Here is a 26000-nt window from a genome sequence, read left to right as displayed (position 1 = left end):
TTTGCTATATGTAGGTTATTTGCTTTCTAGTTTGGTTTGTACGCTTGTTTTGGACTATTTTGTAGGACTATATTTGGTCGTATGACATTTTTTGCCGATGTAATACAATTTCCTTTACCTTTTAAAAAGAAAAAACCAATGTGGTGAGATATAATGAGTTGATGACATTTTGGTGAAATAAAAAGAGTAGAGGAGGAAAAAGAGAGTAAAAAAGAAACAAAGAAATGTGGAAACTGGAATGTTACCTTTCTTTGTAGAAGGAGGGGGGGGACATTGAAAGAGTTGAAAGTGAGGATTCAGAGTGGTGGTCACCTCTACCTCCATAACCGCATACCAGGCGAGCTTTAAAGATGCAATGCCTCTTCCCTTTCTGCTTTTTATTTAAACGAAACCCAGGAAACCATTTCATTCCATATTTCTTAAAATTTGGTTTTCAGTGTGCAGAGTTTTGCTTCTCCTCCACGATTTTTAACCCCTGAAAATCAGCCCCCGTTTTTAATTTTCCCTTTTTGGCTCGAAAAATATTAAAAGTTTTTCCTTCGCAGAGTGATTTTAATAGATTTGTGGGTTGAAGTGTGATCATTTATATATAGAATAATCATCACATGAAACCCAGAAGCCCATAGCTGCTTTGCTTCTGTTTATAATACAATCTAAAGAGAATTGGGAATTGAGAGAGAGAGAAATGGGGTTGCGATTGAAGTGGTGGTGTTGGTGGTTAACGGTTACAGCGGTTGGACTTGGAGTGGTGGTTAGTGGTGTCTCTTCTGAGACTAAGAACACCAATCTAGTTAGTCGTATTGCTTTTGGATCATGTGCCAACCAATCTGCTCCTCAGGTTTGAACTCTCTGCACTTCCACACCTGTTTTTGTTTTGTGAATATCTTTTGTGGGTTATTATTGTCTTTAGATATATATGTGCTACATTGTTGATATTCAGTTATTCACTACAAGTTTATGATATAAAAGTTGGGCGCATAGAAGAAACAGCATAGATAGAGATGAGCCAGATTCAACTGACAATCTGATGATACCTAAATTTGAGTTCTATTGTTTTCCAACTTACCCTTTTTGTTAGATGGTTCGTGTAATGACTTAAAGCTTGTGCCTTTGTGCAGCCTATATGGGATGCAATCATTAAGTTTGATCCCCAAGTTTTTATTTGGCTGGGTGATAACATATATGGAGACATCAGGCTGCCTAATAAGCTATTTGGAAGGAAAAGGAATATTGGTCCATGGAAGAATACTGAAAGGTTTGTTCCTGCTAGTGAGCAGGAAATGAAGTCCAAGTATGATATAGCCAAGTCTAATCCTGGTTATTCTCGTCTTCGACAGAAGACTAAGGTGTTTTACCATCCTTGCTTCTGTGTCTGACAGTTCTTGGTATTGCTCATTCAGGTTCCTTTCATGATATTTAATCTTCATTCTTTGTCAAATTTTGTAGGTCATAGGCACATGGGATGACCATGATTATGGATTGAACGACGCAGGAAAAGAATTTGTTGGGAAAATAACTAATCAAAGACTCATGCTTGATTTCTTAGACGAGCCTCATGATAGTCCACGGTGAGGAACTGTTCATTCTTATGTAGTGGTGTTATGCCTTGTTGATATCCGAAAATGTTGGTGTTAATATTGTTACAACGCCCCTTGCACGCCCCTTGTTTTTAATGAATATTGGTATTCAAATATTACTCTGTTGGAGGGCAATGTTTTGATAATGCCCAATTCTTCTTGATCATAATGAATTGCTACGGTGGCTTTGCTTTAGGCGCAAACAAGCTGGTGTCTATGCATCTTATACATTTGGCCCCACAGGTAGACAAATCAAGGTATGCTATCTGACAGTTTTTGTTTGTATGTTTGGTAGCCCGACAGGGTTTTTAGTTATATCTCTTCCTGGGTGTTTCTTCGGAGGTTTCAAAATGAGCTTTCCCGTAGCAAATTTCTTTCAGTATGCCATTTGTGGAAAGCTATTCAATTTGAGCATAATATTCATTTAGCATGATATTCGCAATAGAAGAAACCAATTTGCAATCATGTCTAAGCAAACAAATATATGGGTAAGGATACAGTTTGTACTAATGCTGCAAATAAACTTCCTCAGGTTATCCTATTAGATACTAGATACCACCGAGATCCTTTACGTAGTGATGGAAGTATTTTGGGAAGTTCACAGTGGACTTGGTTAGAGAAAGAGCTGCATGGTTCGCCGACAGCCGTTACTATTATTGGGTCATCTATACAGGTAAATTATAAATTTATGCCTTGTATGAGGTATTATGCTTGAATAGAGAAAAACTATATGCCCGTTTCCACTCAGCTTGGTAAGTTCCAGTTGCATTTGTCAATTTACGCCTTCATTATCTATAAGATTAGACTTTTAGTTAAACTGGCAATAATTGTTTTATAATTACAATTCAGGTCATATCAAATCTCTCAGCAACAACTGGGCCATTTTTTTACATGGAATCATGGGGCCGTTTTCCGAAAGAGAGAGATCGATTATTTAAACTGCTGGCTGATACTAAGGTGGTTATATGTTCATGATTTCAGTTTGACCTCTTTCAGTAGCAAATTCATACTGTACAACGAACAGATGCATGAAGTGTGGCATGTTCATTATTTTTACGACTTGTGATCCCTCTCTCTTGGGTGAGAGCTATCAAGCTCCAGTTCTTACAAATATTTTTCCTTGTGTAGAGGGGTGGAGTGTTTTTCATTAGTGGAGACGTTCATTTTGGAGAAATTACGAGATATGATTGTGCCACTGGATATCCACTGTATGATGTAACTGCAAGCGGAATCACCCAAGCAGTTGAAAAGGTAGTTCCAGTGCCACTGCACTTTTTAGTGAGATTTGTGGCTTGGTTAACTCCTGCCACCTTGAGAGTAATGGATGGAAATTGCAGACGCAAGTCATGCACTTACGGTATGCTTGTCATCTTAAACTTGACTCATGTAGAGCCCTGTTGTGATAAAATGTCTAGTTTTTGAGTTTTCAGATGTATATATCTTCAGGCATGCCTAATTTTGGAGCAATCGAGGTAGATTGGGATGCAAATCCTGTGACATTGAAGATTCAGGTGAGGGGTACGGATGGCATTCCTGTGGCAGGTGTATCCGCACCGTTACCAGAATTGCAAGCAAGAAATTTCAACTATGTGAGTAGCAGTAAAGTAGGAAAGCACCAAAAGCACTGCTATCTTGAAATCAATCAACCAGGGATTGTCAGATATCGCTTGGCTATTTTAGCTTATTGTGCTCTAGCTGGTATGTTTCTTCACACTTCCACCTTTCTATTAAATGCATGTTGTAACGTTGAATAATCTGTTAATTGTGATATTTTACATCCAATGTTGCAGTATTGATCCTGTCTATGATGGGTGCGATTTGGCTTGCAGCATTATGTTGCTGCAGATGTCCGCTTAAGAACAAGCGCGACTGACTGACTGATTGATAAATGAGGTAGTTTATTTGTTCATCAGGGTAGCCAGTTTTGACATGCTAATATCTAGAACTGCGTATTCCCAATAGTAAGTGCATTGACGTACTTCTGTATAGATTTTCAAGTTTCGGATCAATGATTGTAGTGAACGTTTGATACACAATTGGAGACCTCAAGTACTAGTAAAACTTACATAAGAACTTTTGGTAATAGTTCTTTGAGCCATTATTCGGTGTCTGCGGCATATTATCACCACTAAATCACTAATAGAGTAATAGTCCACAATGGTTATTTGAGAGCCTCAAAATCTTTTACACAGTGAAGGTATCTGTACCCGGAGCAAACCAGAAATCATAAATTCATAATAGCTAATTCCATTAGAATTTAGAAATAAAGAAAGTTTCTTATTTGTCTAAATGACTGTATACTATGTATAACAGGAAGGAACTAATGAAAGAACTAATGCGTCAACCTGTTTCTAGTCTGAATGATGTTTCCTTTTTTTTTTTTTTATCAGAATGCAATTTCTTCATTGTAACAATTAATCAGGGTAGCAGAAGAGCATTTAGTCCTTTGATTACTAAATTCTCATATGGCGCTTTCCAATTTCTTCTAGTATCCAATTTATGGAGTTCATCTATTCACTAATTCGACGAGTGGCTCCTTTTCTTTTTTGCCAGTAAGGAAAGCACCCATACTGATTAACTTTACGAAGATCTCATGACACGTTTACTTACCCGGAATGGAATAATATGGAGGAATAGGAAAGAAACTAGTTACGATTGTTGTTATTTACTTGTAATAAGAAATCAGAATTAAATTTAAGTTAATTACCAAAATACTCTTTTACAAACAGGAAGAAACTCTCTTTAGTGTTTCCTTTGCAACACTTGATCAAAATATGCATTTAAGTATGTCATTTTGTAGCTATTAATAATTAAGTAGAGGCTTATTAAGGTACAATGTATTGTCTACATGTCAAACCAAACACACAACTAATATATTCAAGTCAGAGGGGTAAGGATATTTTTGGAAGCAATTTTCATTCCCTCCCATTCCCACCTCCTCCCTTGGTATTACAATTCCATGTCTCTTTCGGAATTCATTCCAGTTTTGGAGGTGGGTCCCACTACGAATTTCATTCCTCTTGACAGGTAAACGCCAGAATGGAATTGATTCCAGCAGAATAAAACTCCATTCTACGTAAGTAAACATGCCGTCATTGTAAATACAAGTCTACTACATTAAAACAAAAAAAAATTAACAATATCGCACTAAAAAATTTAAACACTTGATACTTTCGTAATTTGTTATCCAAAATATCATACAAATCCATTTTTGTACAAAACTCGAGTTTTATGCCAATTTGATGGATAATGCATTTTTCCTAATGATAATGCGTAAGATTTGGATAGGGAAAAATCTAATTTGATTATGACGTACTATATAAGATTAAGAAAAAACAACAAAAAAACATAAATTGTGTGGTGCTTGAAGGCTAAAGCGCATTGACTACACGACCACTTTCTTGCACTCACTACTATCTTTGTTCTTCTCCGACTAAACAAGATTCTCCGAACTTTCGAACTACATGGCTTCTATTCTTGCAAGCTTACCTTCTCCGTTCTTGGCCCATGCTACTTCTAATACCTTACTGACTGCTCTGCCAAAGCTACCAGTGTGTCCCATTAGAGGTGAGCTTGCAGCTGTTCTGGGCGTCTTTTTACCAGTTCTCTTAACTTTGAGTTAAACTACATTTGTTTCTGTGAACAACAATAGTTCCTTATTCAGTCCTAGTCTTGCTTTATTTGTTTACTTATTTGAGAGAGACGGGTTGGCTTGATAAGTTCATGGTAAAAATGCATTGGGATATGCATGTTCAAGAGTTTTTTTTTGGGGGTAATTTGGCTAATCAATTAGGTCAAGATACCCAAGTTTCAGTCATATGTACTGGTCTTTGTGAAAACTGTCATGTGATCCACAGAAAAGGTTGTAGAGAAAGTTTCTGCAATATCGTTGTGTGAAAATGCTTGTATACCTTCGGTTCCACTGTGTTTAGTTCTTCATATTCAAGGATACTTATCCGGAGGAAGAACTTCATAGAATTCATGGTATTTGGACCATATGATTCAAACAGATTGAATTAGAAAAAAATGTATTTGTATATGATTCTGGAAAAAAATTCAAACTAGCTAAAGGTATATCAGATGTCAATTTGTGGTACTGGTATCAGATGTAAGTATAGTGGTCTTTGCCAACTTATATAGTTGAAACAATATATTAGTGGTAGTTGAATCCAGAAAACCATGTGTAAGCATTATCCAGAATCCAGAGGTTTTGAAGGTTGATATTTTACGCACTGAAGGTTGACATTCTATGCACTGACGCATTCTTCTCTAACATTTTCTCTAAAGTTGAAGCTCAGCTAATCAATTAGGTTAAGATACGGAAGTTTCAGTTTTTAGACATATGTAGTGGTCTTTGTGAATTGTGATAACTATATCCACAAAATGTTTCACAGGACATTTCTGCAAGATTTTTGTATGGCACAATGCCGATATATATTCGGTTCCACTGTGTTTTAGTTCTTCAAATTTGGACATAGGAATGTGTTTAAGGATTTTAGGTGTTGATTAATTATCTATTTTCAAGGTAATTATTAGGAGAAAAAATCAATAGACTTTTGGTATTTGGACCAGATGATTCCAACAGATTGAATATAAAACAGCGTTATGTGTCTGATTCTGGAGATGTGTCAAACTAGTTAAAGGAATATCAGATATCAATCTGTGCTACTAGTATCAGATGCTAGGGTCTTTGCCAACTGATAGAGTTGACAATCTGTTCCATATTCGTGGTAGTTGTTATTCAGAAACCATTTGCTAGCATTATTCTAAGGTTTGAAGGTTGATTCCTACCTCTCTAACATTTGCTCATAACTTTTACGAGTTAGAGCGACAGAATCGTGTTGCTGTTGTGGTCAGGGCTACTAGGGAAAGCTCCGAATCCTCCAGTTCACTCAGTATAGTTGAGTCTGTTCAGAATGCTGTAAGCTATTCTCATTTCCTTTATCCTTTTGGTAATCGAGTTTATCATTATGTTGGATGAGTATGATTTGGTTGTAAGAAATTTATCATATTTATGGGTTGATCTGGCTTCTCTTCTTGGATTTCTTGTGCTGTACAAGCACAAAAAATCCAAGCAGAGAAGCCAAATCCTAGCATCTAAATGCATGCAACTAGTTCTCAGTGTTGTACACAGTTTATAACAGTGTTCGTCTCATACTGTTGAAATAATTGGCTATCAAAATTCAGCTGAACAATTTTAAGCATTTATTTTTCTCTTAGTTTTGATGAGTTCATTTGCTTTTCACCTCAAGTGTCAGTTCTTCATTCCACACAAAAGAAAAGGTAATTTTTGATTCTGGGTCCATTTGTCTTACCCTTGTTTTTTTGGGACCTGGATTGGACTGAAAACAGTGGGGTAATTCTGAAGATCGGATAGGTCTCGTTGGTTTGGGATTTGCAGCTGTTGTAGGTCTTTGGGCATCAGCAAATCGGGTCATGGTATTTTCTTGACCTCTTTCATCAGTGTACGAAACAAATTAGTATACTGAATAATACACTATTGTTAACTGTAGGCAGAAGTTGAGGTTAATAGCTGAAGTTTAAACTGAAAATACATGATTTTTAGCGAATACTTTCTCTTCTTTCCTCAGTAAGGGTATGATATTTGAAATAAGAAGGAAATAAATCAAAATTTAAGAGCCTTGGGGTGGAGTTTGGAGTTAAAATTCAACTTTTCCCACCTTCATTCCTCCTACCTATGAAAGATCTTTAGCAGATCCTTTTAACCATGCCACACACAGACTGTTTATGATTTTATATGAGTGAACTTCCCTTTATTAAAAAAAAAATAGCTCTAATGGTTCAATGCTCCTTATTGTGTTACTGATCCTCCATCTACGTGGATAGGCAATTGATAAGGTGCCACTTCTCCCAACTGTGCTAGAACTCTAGAAGTTGTTGGAATTCTCTACTCTTCGGTAAGTATGTGATACGTGTGTTGCAACCATAGTGCTCATTTGGTGCATCTGTGATACAATACAAGTAGCAGAAATGTAGTAGAATTTCTTCAATTTATCTAGGACCTAGGAGCTCACTTGGATTTCTTCCTTATTCATAGGGAAGAGCTTCTACAAATGGCCAACAAATCAATATCAACTATCTTACGCCAGTGATTGAGGGTGCAGGTCCAGATAAAAAAGAATGTCTTCTGGCGGAAGGGGTGACGTGATCGAACTAGTTACAACAATTTGTATCGAAAGGGCAATGAATACATGACCACGATGTATGCGCAAGCAGGATAACATATGTATTCTATATTCTATTGAACTTGGTGTCTTTGATGTCGAATTTGATGTGCTTTTGTTATTCTCTTGTTGTTCGGTTGAGCTTTTTGTCTTAGTATGCCACAGTCCAAGGACAAATTACATGCGCTGATGAATACCTATCCAGAAAGCCATATAGGCTCTCTAACAAAATTACTTCGATTCGTAAATTTACCGGTTATAGCAGGCAAGGGAGAAAATGCCTTACTTGGAAAGGGTTTTGTAGAGTGTGATGGGTTTGAATTGTGGTGTGTAGAGGCATTGAAAAGGGTGGAATTGTAGAAGAGTACCGACTGGCCATTTGGGTGACCAACACGGAGGAAGTCGAGATGTTCAGGCTGAGTATTTCAGCAACTTGCGCTTGAAATTTGAATTTGCTTTTGCTTTGTATGGCATTGGTTCTGGAAAGTATTTCAGAATTCAGACAATGCTTTCAAGTAATGATTTGGCATTATAGGTGAGAGACGCTTGTACTAATTGGATGCCATGTTAAATCAACACCAACTCAATATGAAGAGGAGAGGTGACAAAATCATACCTCGCTGCTAAACTAACTTGAAAACTGATCAAAGATGAAGAGGAGAGAGGTGACGAGCTCATAATCTGCATAATTGATCCAGACATTGCCTAAAGGTGGAGGCATTGCTAATTGCTATTATCTTCCTTTTTTAGAACTAGCAGTCTAGCAAAAGTTCAATATTTTTCAAAAAACAAAAAAAAACATAAAACAACGCCGGGTTCGAACCCGGGTGGCATATGAGAATACCTACCACTATACTACAAAGACTCCATGTCTTCAAATTGTTTTATATTTAGTGGATTCCGTAAAAGATGAAATCAGTAAGTGAAAAAATCTTCATGAGATCATCAATATTGTACCAAGGGTGTTTTTAAGGGAAGGAATTATCCAAAGATGATGGAAGTCTTGAGTCAATAATCGGCCGACTTGAGAAGGCTTCACATGAAGCCTTAAAGATGATAAAGATAAAAAGTCTATGACTCAGACAAGGGTCATGTTTATGTATGCATAATAGCAAGCCAGTAATTTACGTAAGGACATACCCATGGGTAAAATTTGTCTTGCGTATTTTTTTTTGGTAATGGGTAGTTTGAAAATACACATAAGTTGATAGATGGGTAATGAGTAGCTTAAAAATACCGCGAGTAAATATATTGGGTATGGGTAATACCCATTGGTAAAGTTCGAAGTACCCAAAATGACACCTAATCAAGGTAGAAAATCACTCAGAAATTGTCATGTGGCCATGTAATGTCGACTAAAATTAACAAAAAAATTGACATGTGGGTAATGAATTTACCTATTTATGAAAAAAATATTATCTGTACCCAACAAATTGTTAGATAGGTATTATTATTCATGGTTTTTAGGTAGGTATTACTCGGCGGGCTATAACAATCGAATGGAAATCTCATCTCACTATTATAACTGGAAGTCATCATTTGGTGTCAATAACTTCACTAATTTTTTAAAATTTTTATATCACCTATGATATGTTTAAAATTTACATTAATAAATGAAATCAATAAGAGTTACTATCATAAATTAACAAGAAAATAGCACAAGAAGAATAAATGTTTAAATCCACTACCACAACACAAATTCAAAACCGTGCAACACATGGGCCGATTGCTGATTTGCTGTCATAAGGAATGCTGACATGACTGGAAGATCAAAACACAATTTTATTTAATCTATAAATTAGAGATTTTTTTTTCTTTTCTAAAGAACTATTATAATTTTTCCAGTTGAAATCGAATGAATGTCGATGAATGTCTACAAGCTTAACCCTTTCCCGACGGAATGGAAGAAACCACCATAATTGCAAACCACTCCCGTTCAACTAGTCAGTTGATGACCATGGGAGATATGCACAATTGTCTTTAGATCAACATACTTTTAATCAAACGGTTAGAAAGTAATGAGGTCAAAGTTGAACCAAAACCCATTATTTTATATACACTTTTACTTAAAAACTCTCCCTCTCTTTAATCCTCAGACCTTCTCTTCTACCCAGAACATCAGTTCTCTTCTTCTCATGATCTTTTTCTCCACCAAGATCCATTGCTAAACTCATAAGATATCCAACGGAGACACAACACTGCCGATTAAACTTCTCTCAATCTTCTCATCTTTGTTTTGCCAACCAAGGTTAGCTCTCCCTTCTTACATCATGTCTGATAGGAAATATAAATATATGCTTGTATTGAGTTAAAGATGAAAAACATTGATCCAAACGTATTAGAAATAGAGAAATTTTGGGGCTTTAAGATTATTCATAAGAGATTGACATAATATGGTTATAGTGTGACTATTTGCCAAGCATGTTTCTACGAATTTGGGGCTTTTAGAATGGTTGTGTCATTTGTTTTATTCTTATAATAATCCAGCTTACAAATTAGTTAAATTGGAGTCACATGTTGATGTTATAATTGATGATTATTTATAATTGATGTTTTTTTAAATCTTTTGACCAGCTGCAATGGTCTTGGCATCATGTAGGTTATACAAGAGCAATGGAAGTATCCGAACAATGTGCAACTGACTTATGTTTCTGAGGTTGAAGATGATATAAAGCCAAAACCTGGGCAGCAGTTCGATTCATTAGATGCAGCCTACAAGTTTTATAATGATTATGCACGTAAGGCTGGTTTTGGTGTCCGAAAGAGTAAGGAGACAAAGAAGGGGAAACATATGAGACATGGAGAAATAACAATGAAGTTGAGGAAAGAGACCGTCGAAATACTCGAACAAGGTGCAATGCAAAATTAACCTTATGTTATGATGGAAGTAATTATGTGGTCAAAACTTTCAAGGAGGAACACAATCATTCACCGACAACACCAAGTAGAGTTCACTTGTTAACATCACATCGTAGCATGTCTGCAGTGAAAAAAAATTTGATAGAAGACCTGACACAGGTGGACATTCCAATATACCAATAATTTGCATTATTGGAGGCACAAGCTGGTGGACATGAAAATGTTGGCTGCACAGAAAGAGATTTAAGAAATGCGGTGCGAGATGAGAGAAATCTTGTCAAGGGTCATGACGTTGACATTTTATATGAGCACTTCAAAGCTGAGCAAGAGAAGAATCTTGTTGATACAGATGCAGAAAACAGACTTATAAGATGTTTTTGGGTTGATTCAAGTGAGAAAAAATCATATGCACATTTTGGTGATGTGGTTGTATTTGATACAACATACAACACCAACCGTTACAAGATGTTTTTTGCTCCATTATTAGGCGTGAATCACCATGGGCAAACATTGGTTTTTGGATGTACATTTTTGAGTAATGAAAATTTTGATTCGTTTGTTTGGTTATTAAACACATGGCTTGCAGCAATGCCTAGAGGTGCTCCGAAGGTTATTATCACCGATCAAGATCAAGCAATGGCTAAGGCAATAGGTCACGTTTTGCCAAACACATTTCATAGGTATTGTGTGTGGCATATTCTAAGAAAGTTTCAAGATAAGACTAGTACGGAGTTTATGAACAAGTACTATGATTCTTTCAAGGCGTGCATATGGGATTCAGAGTCTCCAGATGAATTTGAAAGGAGATGGTTTGAAGAATTGCAAAAAAAGTCAATAAACCCGTAATTCATGGTTTGAATTAATGTACAAATTGCGAGACAAGTGGATTCCAGCATATGTAAATAAGTACTTTTCAGCAGGTATGTCAAGTAGCCAAAGAGTAGAATCTGCTCATGCTTTCTTCAAGCGTTATTGTGATCATGAAAACTCTTTGATGGATTTTGTCACACGATTCAATAAGGCAATTGCTCATCAATGACATCAAGAATTGGTTGAAGACCATAAACATTTGAATGAGGTACCTAATTTAATATTAGGAATGCCGATGGAGGTCCAAATGGCTCATTTGTATACCAAAAAATATTTTCAATACTTTCAAGTTCAGCTCCATGATAGTAATAGTTACATTGTAGATGTCGTAAAGGAAGATGATGATCATTGTGTTTACAAAACTAAAAGAGTGTTTGCTCAGAACCTTAGAATGCAGACGCTTGTACATGAGAAGGTATCTAACAAAGTAACATGCAGCTGTAGAATTTTCGAATTTGAAGGTATCCCTTGTAGGCATATTTTGGCTTTATTACGGGTGAAACAGATCATGGAGCTGCCAAAAGAATATATTTTGCGAAGATGGACAAGGTTTTCAAGAGTTCGTAGAGAAATGTGTCAAAGGCAAGATGGTGCAGATAATTCATTAATTTTTAGGCACAATGGCTTGTTCAAAATTGCATCCAATTTAATTGATGAGGTTGCGATTTCATATAAGGGTACAGAACTTGTGAAGAAGGCATTTGAAGGACTTGTGGAGCAAATTAATAAATTAAATCTTTCCATTAGGCAAGCGTCTACCAACAAATTCACAATGGGGACTTTTGAAGAAAACCAGTTCTTAGATCCTTCTCAAGTGAAGACTAAAAGTAGTGGAAAACGCTTAACATCATGGAGAGACAGGAAGGGAAAAGTTAGACATTGCTCCATTTGTCGAAGTACTAAACATACGAAAAACAAATGCAGAGTTGATAGGTAATAGTTTACTTATATTCAAATGCTATAAGTCTTTATATTAGGTTGTTTATCTAATAATCAAACAATCTCCTACGTTTGCTAGATCAACTGTTGGAGAAAATGATGTTGACATGGGAGTGGGTGAACAAGATGATGTGGTGGATGAACTATAACTAGTAAGTTATTCCACTTGAATCTCATAGAAAAGTAAATTCATTGATTAATTTTAGTTTTTAAAATTTTGCATTCAGTAACTTGACAATGACTTTGTCTATATGAAATTTCTTGATGCAGTTTAGACTTTAGATCAGTGAGGAAACTTTTGAAGCATATGTTGGCTTACCACTTCCTCTTTTGTTGATATAGTTTTTGCTTTTATATTCGCTCAATGATTTTGTTGTAGAATGTTACAGCTAGTTAAGAAACATACACATTCTACATATGTACAAAATATTGCTATTGATGTTGCAACTTTTATGGTGATTGTTATTAAAATCCTTATATCCTACTTGTACCTCATTAACCATTTTCATACATGATGACTGAAAATAAAGAGATGAGAACAACAGTGATCAAGGGTCACCACCTCTTCATATTTAAATTGAGTTGAAAGACAACTTACAATCATGAAATATTCATACAATCCAAATAATGGAAGCATGTAAAAGTAAAAATCAAAGAAGCCAGTGAAATTTTCTATGGAAAGTTAGAACGGCAAAAATTTCAACTAGCTTCTACCATCGTAAGCTATCTGTTTAGGCACATTTGGAATCCAAAATGATAGTTCAGAAGACCCGGTTGCATGAGGTTTCCTAGAGCCCATTTGATAACAGGAGATTCATATTCACTACCAAGCCAACTTGTGACATATAGAAGTTATATGAACATATTCTGATTTTAAACACTACCACCACATGAACCTGCACATTTAGCAACCAAGAAATCACATGCATGCGCCAGTCCAGTAATCAAACAACTTACTTTCTTGGTTTAAAACACTAACACTACAAATCACAAAGATTGGACAGAACCATCAGCTTCATTTTAAAAATGTTCAGACCCGACCAATTATAAAAAATTGTATAGTAGAAACTCTCCTTGCAATTCCAGTTCACCAATTATAATCGTAGTTCAAATTACAAGGAATTAACCAACTTCACAGATTCTACAATCTAGGAATTTCATTACCAATTCCATTTCAGTTTGAAGTCACAACACATTTAATAATCTAGAAATAGCCTTATAATTAAACTTCAATCTGAATTCAAGGCTGCAATTTACCTTGGAAGGCATAATTGCCCCTTTCTACAATTTAGCCTCAACCAAGAATTTATATCTTTAGACTAGCAATCCTTTGTTCAATTCCTTCAATCGACTTCAAGATTCTGAAGCAACCAAGGAACTCCATCACCAAAACGAAACTACAGACTAATTATAATCAAACTAATCAACCCACAATCAGCAGATAACCAAGTCAAAATCCTCTACTTTCATTCTCATCAATTTCAGTTTTCGAAGAAAAAAAAAAGAGCAAAACGTTTGTATACGCATTGGTAATTTTGCATAGCTGATGTTGACCTGACTGAAAAATCCAAATCAGAGATGTAGACGCATTTGGTCCATTAAAGACGCGTTGAATAATCAAACCTGGTCGTCAATTCGTCATCTCCTCCATCTGTATTTCACAAGGCAACTCATATACACAAATCAGACCCATCATTCATCATCTATCTCAACACTACTGGATGATCTGAATATGAAGATGAAGATGGAGCTGATGTTGTTAATGGTGGTCTCTGCTCTACTACTACTTGCAGCAGTTGTTCATGGGCAGCAGACCTACGTAGCCAACAAGCAGCTCGACTGCTACAACGACTACAACTCCACCGGCGGCTACCTCTGCAACAGCGTCTCCTCCTCCTGCCAGTCCTACCTCACCTTCCGCTCCATCGACCCTCTCTACAATTCCCCCACCTCCATCTCCTACCTCCTCGACTCCACCCCCTCCGCCATCGCCTCCGCCAACAACATCTCCGACGTCGACCCCATCCCCGCCGACACCCCCGTCCTCGTCCCCGTCAACTGCTCCTGCTCCGGTAACTACTCCCAGCACAACTCCTCCTACACCCTCAAGACCGCCGCCGACACCTACTTCGGCGTCGCCAACAACACTTATCAGGGACTCACCACCTGTCAGTCCCTCATGCATCAGAACTCTTACGGCGACCGCAACCTCACCAAGGGGCTAGTTTTACAAGTCCCTGTCAGATGCGCATGCCCCACCGCCGTCCAGGTCGCAGCCGGCGTCAACTACCTGCTCGTCTACCTTGTCGACTGGGGCGACTCTATTGCGGCCATCGCTGAACAATTCGGAGTCGATGAATCGGCCTTGCTCGCGGCGAACGACTTGTCGTCCACAGACATCATCTATCCCTTCACGCCGTTGCTGGTTCCTCTCAAGACCAAACCAACTCCTCAACAACTCCAGCTCCCAACCTCGCCTACTCCGTCTCCGTCTCCGCCGTCACCGCCGCCTCCGAGTGGCGGCTCTTCAAATAACAAAAAGTGGGTCTTCATCGGCGTTGGTGTTGGAGCTTCCTGTCTCCTCCTCCTGCTCATCGTCCTCTTCTTCTTATCAAAACGACGCCACCGTCAGCGCCGCCAATCCACCAAACCCAACTTAAAGAGCTCCGGTGACTATACGCCGAGCCCGCTGCTACCCATCACCACCTCAAACTCCGACGACACCACGAAATCATGGTCGGCTTATTCTTCTTCCAGCGGACTAAAAAGTGCGGTGGAGTCATTGACGTCTTACAAATTCGAGGACCTGCAGAAGGCCACCCAGTTCTTCAGCGAGTCCGGCAGAATCAATGGGTCCTCTGTTTACAGGGCCAACTTCGACGGCGACGAAGCCGCCGTCAAGGTGATGATAGGGGACGTGTCGCCGGAGGTGAACATTCTCAAGCGGATTAATCACTCCAACATTATCAGACTCTCCGGCTTCTGTGTCCACAGAGGTAACACATACTTGGTCTACGAGTTCGCACCGACTGGTTCACTAATTGATTGCCTTCATAAGGGCGCCATTAGTACTCTGTCATGGAAACAGAGAGTTCAGATTGCTAATGATGTGGCCAGTGCGCTCAACTATCTACACAACTTCACAGAGCCTCCATTAATCCACAAGAACCTCAACACCAGCAACATTCTTCTGGATGCCAACTTGCGAGCCAAGGTTGCCAATTTCGGTTTGGCAAGAGCAGTTGAGTTGGATAAAGTAGATGAAGATGGAGGAGAGGGTTTTCAACAGACGAGGCACGTTGTGGGTACGAGGGGCTACATGGCGCCGGAGTACATTGAAGGTGGAGTGATCACTCCGAAACTAGATGTGTTTGGATTTGGGGTTGTTTTGTTGGAGCTCTTGTCTGGAAGACCAGCCTCGGGTGATAAAGGAGAGCACACATTGCTGTGTGAATCTATTGCTGAGGTGCTTGAAGGAGATGATGTGAGGAACAAACTTAAAGGGTTTATCGATCCTTCATTGAAAGGCGAGTACCCTTTGGAGCTGGCATTTTCGATGGCTCAGCTTGCAAAGAGCTGCGTTGCGCCTCAGTTGAACTCGAGACCTACCATGGCTCAAGCTTCTGGCACACTAGCGAAGATTCTTTCGTCGACTCTAGACTGGGATCCATCTGATGCTGAGGACCTTAGTGATTCAAGGACACTGAGTTTTGGCAGATAGAAAGTCCTACTTCACATTTGCCCAGCATTGTAAGACGTAACTTTGTGTATGATTTTTACTGTATACTCTCTTCTATCAATAAGAGAACATTAGTTAGTAATTCTTCTATACTGAGTGGTTCAACAAGAATTTCATTAGAAATTCCTATACATGAGACCAACATTTTATGATGTTACTTCTTGATAATTTGAGGACATCTTAGCTAAATGAACTTGACATCAATAGAGTACCAAGATTTTTTTTAGTTTCAGAATCTGTAGTATATGGCGCTGCTACAAAAACTGTGGAGATGTCTGAAGTTATGATGAGATGACGATGGACTTGTATGTCAGATAAACACGACAAAAGAATTCAATATGCATCCATTGCTTTAATATATAGTTCTGTTGTATAAGAGCCACCATCTAAATATTCTATATATAATATAATGCAAGTTCTATAATAGCTGTATCACCTGTATGAAGGACTGCAGCATTGCATGATCATTGCAGAAGCAGCTCTTTGGTTCAGACTTTAGACACTCTCTTAACTTCGAGGAAGAAGTTGAACAAGACACATGGACCTTAGTTCCGTTTATGTTACTTGTTGGAGTTTTTTGGCAAAATGAACAGCTTGTTGTTTTACTTGAATGTGTTTTTAGAAGAGAGTATTCCTACAGGCAGCTATCAGATTTTGATTTCATTGTTATGTTGTAAAAGGTGAGCTGAGTTCTTGTTAAGTTTTTGATTGCTTGTGTGCTGATTTCCCTGTTAAGTAGTGACTGGTTTCAGAGTCTATACAGAATTGCACACAACAGTTTTTGAATTCTGGTGTGTTGCATTGTTTTTTATTTCAGTGTCTATGCATTTAACTGTTTATTCGCTGTAGCATTGGTTCTATCACGTATTTTGTTCATTTCTTATGCATTGTGTATAATTTTATCCATTAAATAGATTTTGTTTTGGTATGTGATTTTTTCTTTGTGCTCTTGATTGCTGTGTATTTATTTCCTCGGTCTGTTGGCTTCAATTTCAGGGTCTCAAATAACTGCAATTTCAGTTTCTGCTTGATAAGCAGTTATCTGCTCAATGAGTATTCTACTCTGAACAATTGTTGGCATTTAGTTAAGCAATGATATTCTTAAATTTATTTCTACTTTTGTTGGTCTTTGTGTTTTATCTTATGACGGCTCAATAGATTTAAAAGAAATAGTTTCTGAATGTTTTTAGTTTTTAGTCTTTTGGTTATGTCTCAGCAGTAGTTCTTGAATCTTGATCTTTCAGAGTTTCTTTGTGCAACTGCTTGGGTGTCTAAAGTGGAAATGGACAATCTGAAATGAGGTAACCACGTGTAAGATTAATGAGCTTTTGGTATCAAGTTTCTCATTGGTGGTGAGTGTTGCTTAATTCTGTGTTCCCCAAATAAACCACAAACTGCTTTTTCTGAAACGCTTGATTTGCATTACTGAATTGCGGCATGTGTTATTTGGATTTATGAAGTTGTTGAGTTTCATTATTGAGTTGCAACCTGTGGTATTGAGTTGTCTTGAGTTTGATCTTCTTGAGAGCAACTACATGCACATGATTTACATACTTCACCTTTTCTATCCACCACGTTCATAGCAGTCCAAATTATCCACAGAGAAGTGAGGAACGTAGCCACTTGTTCCAGTGAGAGAGTCAAGATGTTAAAGATAATTCTTAGTTACTTTCGGAACCTTACACTAGAGTTTAAATCGGATTGAACTGTCGGAATCATCCTTTTGTAAGAGTTCTTTTCCAGCTGCATTGGAAAACAGCAGTCTCCACTGTTGAAGTTTGTTGCAGACACAGACATTATCATGCATAAATTTTAGACATTCAACTCTTCCGTAACTTATAATTTATCAGATGCCCAAGATAGCATTCATGCTTGTCCACACTTTGTTTCAACTCCTAGTTGATCACCAGTTGCTTGTCGTAGATGCCTCTTTCACGTTATTGCTCAAGACTATGGATTCTTTTAAAAATCTATTTGTTTGTGCCGAAACTTATTCAAACTTTCTGAAAACAACCTTCACCAAAGTCCTCTCCATCTCTGCCAAGTGCCAACTGATAGAGCAACTTCTTATTCTAATTAAGATTGATCTTTTGTACAATTGTACAATTTGGACAAACCTGCACAGGGCACAGATGAATATACATTTTAAAGGGCTCCAGCATTTTATGAGCAAACCAAGCGATGAGTAATATCCTCTAGCTTGCTTTGTGTGTTGGTATAGAAAGACAAGTATAGACGCATTTGCAGTAAAACCATTTTGAGTTCAGAGTGGGAAATGAAGGAATTATATTATATTACCTGAAGAAGCAGGCAAGTAGGAACTTTATATTTAGAAGTTTCCATACGTCGGGCTAAATTGTTTGAAGTTTGTCCCTTATGCGGCAAAATGTGTTTTCGGCTGTTAACAAATCGATACGATCTGTCGATTTCCATGGATTTTCATGAGGCAGTTGCATACTAATTTAAAAATAAAAAAGAGGGTAAGAAAGAGAGAAAACAATATAGGATAACACAAATTATTTGGACAGGATGCAGTTTTGATGATATAGTTTCTTATCACCTGGAGATCGAGTCAAATTTGGATGCTAACTGCCGGTACTACTATAAAATCATCACCTAAAAACTTCTCTAAATTGTAAACTGTCTAATCTATCCCTCTATAATTTTATCATCGCATATAAATAAAAAGACAATTATATAAAATACAAATATTTTACTAATACATTTTATCAAAACTATCATTTATAAGAAACAATATTGCATAAAAGAATTGTCATTCAAACTATAATTTAAATAAAATTTTACGAATCGGTGCGATTAAAACAACGTGCATCGGATACAAAGCTAATATTATTATTAAGTAGAGAGACCTAATGGAGCCATGCATTCGTGGAATGCTTCTCATTGCTTCGTAATCACTTCTCTTAGGATGGCTGCAGATAGTGACACTTACTACGGCACTTCTCCAACTACAGGAATTATTGTTTAAAATTTTTTGTGAGAAAAATTATTGCTTTCAATAGAAGAAGCGCATTATCAATTTTTGTATTTCTAAGATCCTCATCATAGTCAAGTCAACTGAAAGTTGCCCAACTCAAATCATTTCTCTATAGACATTACATACATGTCTATTATTATAAGGTTAAATTATAAAAATATAACATCTCCTAATTTATATTAGAAAAAAATCATCACATTTAAGTGGAAATTAGAAAAATGAGAATAAAATTAGAAAAAAATCACTTTAAAAATATTTTTTGGACTGTTTTGCCATTTCTCACACTTTTTTTTTAATTTCGGCCATAACTTTCTCGTTTGGCGATAGATTTTGACAAAATTGGTACCGTTAGAAAGATCTCGCTCCCCTCTTTCATTTGATATACTACACAATCCGAATCAACCAACCATACAAGGCACAACAACCATCGCAAATGGTTGCCGCCATCGATGGAGGTGCTCCAAGCAATTCCGGCGAAACCGAAGCTCAAGGTTCCCTAATTCTAGTTATTCTCTTCATTTTGAGCATACTTATACCAATCACTATCACACTACCTATCACACTCACTGTCACAACTGCTGTCACACTCACTATCACACTACCTATCACACTCACTGTCACACTTGTTATCACACTACCTATCATACCCGTTATCACACTACCTATCACAGTTGATGTCACACTCACTGTCACACCTCCTATCACAATACCTATCACACCCGTTATCACACTACATATCACACCCGTTGTCACACATATCACATCCACTGTCACACATGCTATCACACTCACTATCACACATGTCGTCACACTACCTATCACATCCGCTTTCACACTACTTATCACATATCCTGTCACACTACCTATCACAGATCCTGTCACAGAAGTTGTCATAGATCATGTCACAGATATTATCACAGCTGCTGTCACACCTGCTGTCACACTACCTATCATAGCTGATGTCACAAGTCACACTTCCTATCACAGCATCTATCACAACACAAAATTTCGTTCACAAAGGAGAAACTCGAAAATGTACGAAAAAGATTTTTTTGGGTCAGTCTACGATGACTGGTTCGTTCACATAGGAGAATCTACAGTTCCAGAGAAGGATCCTTGAGAGATCCGGCCTTGGTGATTCAACATATCTTCTAGAGGTTGTACTCAACATTCCTCCAAATCCCTCAATGAAAGAAGCCAGGAAAGAAGTTGAGGCACTGATGTATGGTGCCATTGACGAGCTTTTTGCTAGGACATATGTCAAGCCCAAGGACATTGGAATCTTGATTGTCAACTACCGTTTGTTCAATCCAACTACATCGCTTTCTGCCATGGTTATCAACCATTACCAGCTTCGAGGGAACATAGTCAGTTACAATCTAGGTGGAATGAGATGCAGCGCAGGGCTCATCTCAATTGATCTCGCTCAAAAGCTTCTTCAGGTGCATCCTAACTCTTATGCACCGGTTATCAGCACCTCCTCAGTTGTTTCAAGCACAGAGAAAGCTATAGTGGCATTTTTATAAATACTTCTAACTTTAGTAGCAACACTATAAGAGATTTAAGAATATGACTTTTTTCTAATTTCATGTATGGAATGTGATATTTTTATAAGAATCCCTTAATATAATGGACGTTCACTAGTGCATCCGCCTTTCTCTGGTTTTTCAAGAAGCACTCGGAGTGCTTTCACCTAAACCACTAAAAACAATAAAAAATAAAAAAATAAAAACAGATAGAGCCGATGTGCTTCTCGCAAAATCGATTTCATCATATGTGCTTCATTATTCATAGTCATACTATAAGCAAACTTCATATACGATAAACCAAAGTTACTAAACATATGTAAATCTGTTACACAAGTACACAACTAGTTACTTAGGCGTTTCATCATTTAGTCAATGGAGATATTTCACCGGAAAAAGAACGTCAATGGAGATAATTGTTTTTTTTTTAGGGAAATGAATTAATTTCATTTGACATAAATTCATGCACAACCACAATGGTCAAATATAAGAGGTGACATGTCACCTCTCATATATGATAACTTAAGAAAACGAATAAATGCGAAAAAAAACGCGCTTATTATACAAACCAAAGTCTGAAAAAGTCCGAAACAAAAATAGAAATCATTAAAGCCAGAAATTAAAGCATAGTAACTCATTCGAGTCTAGTCTAACGACTTTTGACAATAACACATCAAGCACAGGGCATCAATTACGTACTCTCAATGTTAGTAAAATCGAAAGAAAAAACTAGAATGAGGATCTTTCTTGGTACAGGTAGGAATTTAATCGCCCTCCACCTCCGCATGGAGGCTTTCAGCATCGTCCTAATTTCCACAGTCATGTTCCATCTCCTCCATTGGCTACTCCTCCTCATGCACATCTCCTTTGGGATTGGTTGTTGTGATGAACGTTGCCAAAGTCATCTCCATCTTTGTCGTCACCTCCATGTTGAGCTGCCGGCAGGAGGAATTTTTCTTGTTTCTCCACCCACTCGGACAATCTGGCTTTGGTGGAGAACGATGGATACCTAGCACTCCCGTCGCCGTTGCCTTGAGACCAAGCTTTGTTGGAGAAAGGTTGACTGATCCAAGCTTCAAGCTGTGCCTTCCTCTCTTCTCTGCTGGCCATGCAACATCCTCCCGACGATGCCGCTCGCCAGAATAGCGCACAGTCTCGAGGGAGATTGCAACTCCCTCACTAGAATAGGGCACTGCCTCACCTCCACAATAGATTGCGCAGGTACATGACTCTCTGACTGAGACGGAGGAACTAGGGTTTGGGGTTCCAAAACCCTAGCCTCCACAACAGTCACAGGCACCACCGGTTCAGTCACAAGAGCCATCTCCGCCTTTAGTTCCTCTTCCGCCTCAAGAAGACATTCTAACCCTCCATAATTAATCATGGTACACGTTCGACACCTCCCCAAAAGACGGTCATAGCGGTAGGAAACCAAGATTACCTCCTCCATCTCCGGTGCAATTTGTTGACGACGCCCAAGCCTCACCGGATTGTTCAAAGGAAGAGTGACACGAACCCTAACAATCCCACGACTGAAGTTATGTGTATCAATCTTCAACACGGGACCTAGGGTCTCCTCTACACGACGTGCCACTGCTGGAGTGTGTTGCGTCGCCAAGAGGTTTTTAATCTCCACCCAAATCCATATAAAGTCAAGTGGAACTGCCATGATATGAAAAAATTCATCATAGTCGTTCAACAAGATCATGGCACGCTGAAATCCCCAAGGGCCACCCGTTTTCACGCGATCAACATCTTTAAGGTTTATAAACGGAAGCAGATATCGATCGCCCCTAGCTTGGATCTCCACCGAAGCGGTAAGCCTCCACATCGAGCGGATTGCTCCCCTGAAAGCATCAAAGGAGGCTACGCAAACCGTGTTGAGTTTCCCAACAAGGTAGAAGCGTGGAGCAACAAAACCAGCCTTAGGGCATTTGAGATTGCCCAAATTGACCGGTTCATCGTTGGAGAGAAAGAGCTTAGGTGCTAGACACACAGCCATGGAAGCAACAGAGAAAGATAACGTTGCCATCGGTGGAATTAACGCCGCACAACTCATGGTTTCGTGAAAAAACCCTAACCCTAGTCGAAGAGGCTTAGAGAGAGTGAAAAAAGAGCCGCGGTATCTTTTATTTTATTTTATGGGGAAGACCTTAACTAATACGTCAATGGAGATAATCTGAAAACGAACAAAAGGAAGAAATAATATAGTCTTGCATGTACGATTGCCGTCTGAGAAAATGAGAAATGAAACAAGTTGGCTGGATCTCTTATGTGACCAGAGTGGAATTGAGAATCGAACAAGGCGATGGTTGAGATGATGGGTCAATATTATTGGTCCACTCCTCTACTTGTATATTAATACGAAATTATTCACAGCCATATTAGGTAGCCCTAACTAGCCATTGCCAGAAGATATAGACTGAGATGAAGACGCAGTTGATGTTGTTAATGGTGGTCTCTGTTCTACTAATTGCCGTCGTTCGTGGGCAGCAGAGCTACTTGAACAACAAGCAGCTCGACTGCGGCTACGACGACATCACCACCGACGGCTACATCTGCAACGGCGACGCTCCCTCATGCGCCTCGTACCTAACTTTCCGCTCCATCAACCTCTACAACACCCCCACTTCCATTGCCCACCTCCTCGGCTCCACCCCCTCCGGCATCGCCGCTGCCAACAACATCTCCGACTTTGATCCCATCCCCACCGACACCTCCGTCCTCGTTCCGGTCAATTGCACCTGCGCCGGTAACTTCTCCCAGCACAACGCCTCCTACACCCTCAAGCCCGACGACACCTACTTCGTCATCGCCAACGACACCTACCAGGGCCTCACAACATGTCAGGCCCTCATGCATCAGAACCGCTACAACGCCTTGAACCTCACTGGTGGCTTAGTCATAGAGGTTCCGATCAGGTGTGCTTGCCTGACCGCCGAACAGGTCGCCGCCGGGATCAAGTACCTACTGGCCTACCTTATCGACTTGGACGACTATCTCGACAAGATAGCAATACGCTTCGGTGTTCATGTACCCACCCTGCTCGCAGCAAACAACTTCAAGACCTCCAACGACGTCATCTATCCCTACCAGGCTGTTCTAATTCCTCTTAAAACCAAACCTTCTCCTCTTCAACTCCAGTTTTCAGTATCTCCACCATCCCCGACTTCTCCAAGTCCTCCACCTCCGTCATCATCATCGCCGTCTCCCTCACCGCCAAGTGGGTCTTCCAACAAGAAATGGATGTTCATCGGCGTTGGCGTTGGCGCTGGAGCTGGTTGTGTCCTCCTATGTGTCTTTACCTTCCTCTTCGTGGCAAAAAGACGACGCCGTCAGAAGCGCCACTCTGATCCCAAGCCCGAACCAAAGACGGTTGATCACACGCCGAACTCCCTGCTTCCCAGCACCACCTCCGGCAACACAACAACATGGTGGTCTCCATTATCCTCTAACGGTCTTAGAAACGCGGTAGAGTCTTTAACGGCTTTCACGTTCGAGGACCTGCAGAAAGCCACTGAACTTTTCAGCGAAGCCAACAGAATCGAGGGCTCCTCCGTCTTCAGAGCTACCTTTGACGGTAGCGTTCTCGCTGTCAAGGTGATGACAGGCAACTCGTCTCTCTCCGGCGACGAGATCAACATACTAAAGCGGATCAATCACTCCAGCATTATCAGTCTCTGTGGATTCTGTGTCCACAAAGGCAACACATACTTCGTCTATGAGTTCGCTGCCTCTGGTTCACTCCTTGGTTGTCTTGAGTTGAAGGGCAACAGTAGTCCTCTATCATGGAAGCAGAGAGTTCGAATTGCTAATGACGTGGCCAATGCGCTCAACTATGTACACAACTTCACACACCCTCCATTAATCCACAAGAACCTGAGCAGCAGCAACATTCTCCTGGATGCAAACTTGAGAGCCAAGGTTGCGAATTTCGGTCTGGCAAGAGCTGTCAAGTTTGATAACGAAGACAGAGATGGAGGACATGGATTTCAACAGACAAGACATGTGGTGGGTACGAGGGGCTACATGGCGCCGGAGTACCTCGAAGACGGAGTGATTACTCCTAAGCTGGATGTGTTTGCATTTGGGGTTGTGTTGCTGGAGCTGTTGTCCGGAAGACCGGCCTCAGGCGACGATGAGTACACGTTGCTGTATTCATCCATAAGGGTGGTGCTTGAAGGAGATGATGTGAGTGACAAAATGAAAGGGTTTATGGATCCTTCTCTAATGAGCCACTACCCTATGGAACTGGCGTTTTCGATGGCACAACTCGCAAAGAGCTGCGTTGCACCTCAGATCAACTCGCGACCCACCATGGCTCAAGCTTCCGCTACTCTATCTAAGATTCTTTCTTCGACTCTCGATTGGGATTCATCTGAAGCTGTGGATCGTGAATATTCAAGGTCACTCAATCAAGGTAGATAGACACGACTACATAGACCCAGCACTGTACAAATTGTACAGTCACGATGCTTATATTTGGTATAATTATTTTCTGTAGCTCGCTATACTGGGATCAAGTTCGTTTTTGAAACATATATTATCAAACAAGCCACCATATGTTTTTATCCTTAATATTTACAAACATACTTCGTTCCTCATATTTTCATCATCTATAATGATACTACTGCATCATAAGTTCAAAACTATTGGTAATCTAGTAATACTAGTTCTACTGCTAACATAACAGTCAATTTCATAATCCGATTACCTGTACTGCTGTACAAATACCCAATGTATGAGCACATTAAGTTAGGCAGCACCTGATCCTCCCACATAGGATGTGACCAGAAAAATCAAAAGACAAATAGGAAGACCCCCAAGTAGGTCATAAATATTAAAAGGAAAAAACTTGCGTACAAACTAGTATGTACACGTGCGTCCAAACTCTCGTTTATTTGCACACTTTGCGAATATAAATACATGATTTTAACCGTTCAAAGGTTTAGTTTATTACTAAAGATCATTTTTGTAAAAGATCAACATAAACAAAAATCGTCTTCATAGTCGATTGCATCAAACAAATGAACGGTTATGGTGAAAGTTAGTAGTCTCATGATCAACCGTCAATTTGTTTGATGCAATCGACTATGAAGACGATTTTTGTTTATGTTGATATTTTACAGAAATGATCTTTAGTAATAAACTAAACTTTTGAACGGTTAAAATCATGTATTTATATTCGCAAAGTGTGCAAATAAACGAGAGTTTGGACGCACGCGTACATACTAGTTTGTACGCAAGTTTTTCCCATATTAAATTTTGACAAACCCACCTCACAGTATTACATTCCACAAAAAATGA

General features: G+C 39.0%; 5 protein-coding genes across 5 annotated transcripts; all 5 read left to right on the top strand.

Annotated features, from left to right (window-relative positions):
* The first annotated feature begins 220 nt into the window (after positions 1 to 220).
* On the top strand, positions 221 to 3655 carry LOC126793598 (uncharacterized). The gene is made up of 9 exons (XM_050520162.1): positions 221 to 838; positions 1119 to 1346; positions 1447 to 1568; positions 1774 to 1834; positions 2110 to 2250; positions 2427 to 2534; positions 2706 to 2934; positions 3024 to 3275; positions 3368 to 3655. The coding sequence occupies exons 1-9, from the start codon at positions 686 to 688 to the stop codon at positions 3448 to 3450; spliced, it is 1377 nt and encodes a 458-aa protein (XP_050376119.1). The 5' UTR covers positions 221 to 685; the 3' UTR covers positions 3451 to 3655.
* A 1328-nt stretch (positions 3656 to 4983) lies between these two features.
* On the top strand, positions 4984 to 7469 carry LOC126793610 (protein CURVATURE THYLAKOID 1C, chloroplastic). The gene is made up of 4 exons (XM_050520177.1): positions 4984 to 5144; positions 6404 to 6498; positions 6930 to 7016; positions 7425 to 7469. Exons 1-4 carry the CDS (start codon positions 5042 to 5044, stop codon positions 7467 to 7469), a joined length of 330 nt encoding a protein of 109 aa, XP_050376134.1. The 5' UTR covers positions 4984 to 5041.
* A 2607-nt stretch (positions 7470 to 10076) lies between these two features.
* LOC126795615 (protein FAR1-RELATED SEQUENCE 5-like) lies at positions 10077 to 11467 on the top strand. Its single transcript, XM_050522420.1, has 3 exons — positions 10077 to 10097; positions 10362 to 10614; positions 10827 to 11467. The coding sequence occupies exons 1-3, from the start codon at positions 10077 to 10079 to the stop codon at positions 11465 to 11467; spliced, it is 915 nt and encodes a 304-aa protein (XP_050378377.1).
* A 2607-nt stretch (positions 11468 to 14074) lies between these two features.
* LOC126793593 (protein LYK5-like) lies at positions 14075 to 16296 on the top strand. Its single transcript, XM_050520157.1, has one exon. The coding sequence runs from the start codon at positions 14163 to 14165 to the stop codon at positions 16149 to 16151; it is 1989 nt and encodes a 662-aa protein (XP_050376114.1). The 5' UTR covers positions 14075 to 14162; the 3' UTR covers positions 16152 to 16296.
* A 6779-nt stretch (positions 16297 to 23075) lies between these two features.
* Positions 23076 to 25271, top strand: LOC126793592 (protein LYK5-like). Its single transcript, XM_050520156.1, has one exon. It carries the CDS (start codon positions 23121 to 23123, stop codon positions 25119 to 25121), a length of 2001 nt encoding a protein of 666 aa, XP_050376113.1. The 5' UTR covers positions 23076 to 23120; the 3' UTR covers positions 25122 to 25271.
* The last annotated feature ends 729 nt before the right edge of the window (positions 25272 to 26000 follow it).

This window comes from Argentina anserina, chromosome 5 (assembly GCF_933775445.1).
Source record: "Argentina anserina chromosome 5, drPotAnse1.1, whole genome shotgun sequence".
In the NCBI taxonomy this organism is placed as follows: Eukaryota; Viridiplantae; Streptophyta; class Magnoliopsida; order Rosales; family Rosaceae; genus Argentina; species Argentina anserina.
The sequence above is the reverse complement of the archived record's forward strand: the minus strand, read 5'-3'. Positions and strand labels throughout refer to the sequence as shown.

Coding starts and splice junctions, on each gene's coding strand:
- LOC126793598 (XM_050520162.1), top strand. CDS start 686: ATGGGGTTGCGATTGAAGTGGTGGTGTTGGTGGTTAACGGTTACAGCG. Junction 1,569..1,773: donor GAGCCTCATGATAGTCCACG/GTGAGGAACTGT, acceptor GCTTTGCTTTAG/GCGCAAACAAGCTGGTGTCT. Junction 2,535..2,705: donor AACTGCTGGCTGATACTAAG/GTGGTTATATGT, acceptor TTCCTTGTGTAG/AGGGGTGGAGTGTTTTTCAT.
- LOC126793610 (XM_050520177.1), top strand. CDS start 5,042: ATGGCTTCTATTCTTGCAAGCTTACCTTCTCCGTTCTTGGCCCATGCT. Junction 5,145..6,403: donor ACCAGTGTGTCCCATTAGAG/GTGAGCTTGCAG, acceptor TTTACGAGTTAG/AGCGACAGAATCGTGTTGCT. Junction 6,499..6,929: donor TTGAGTCTGTTCAGAATGCT/GTAAGCTATTCT, acceptor GACTGAAAACAG/TGGGGTAATTCTGAAGATCG.
- LOC126793593 (XM_050520157.1), top strand. CDS start 14,163: ATGAAGATGAAGATGGAGCTGATGTTGTTAATGGTGGTCTCTGCTCTA.
- LOC126795615 (XM_050522420.1), top strand. CDS start 10,077: ATGAAAAACATTGATCCAAAC. Junction 10,098..10,361: donor TGAAAAACATTGATCCAAAC/GTATTAGAAATA, acceptor GGCATCATGTAG/GTTATACAAGAGCAATGGAA. Junction 10,615..10,826: donor CGTCGAAATACTCGAACAAG/GTGCAATGCAAA, acceptor TGGAGGCACAAG/CTGGTGGACATGAAAATGTT.
- LOC126793592 (XM_050520156.1), top strand. CDS start 23,121: ATGAAGACGCAGTTGATGTTGTTAATGGTGGTCTCTGTTCTACTAATT.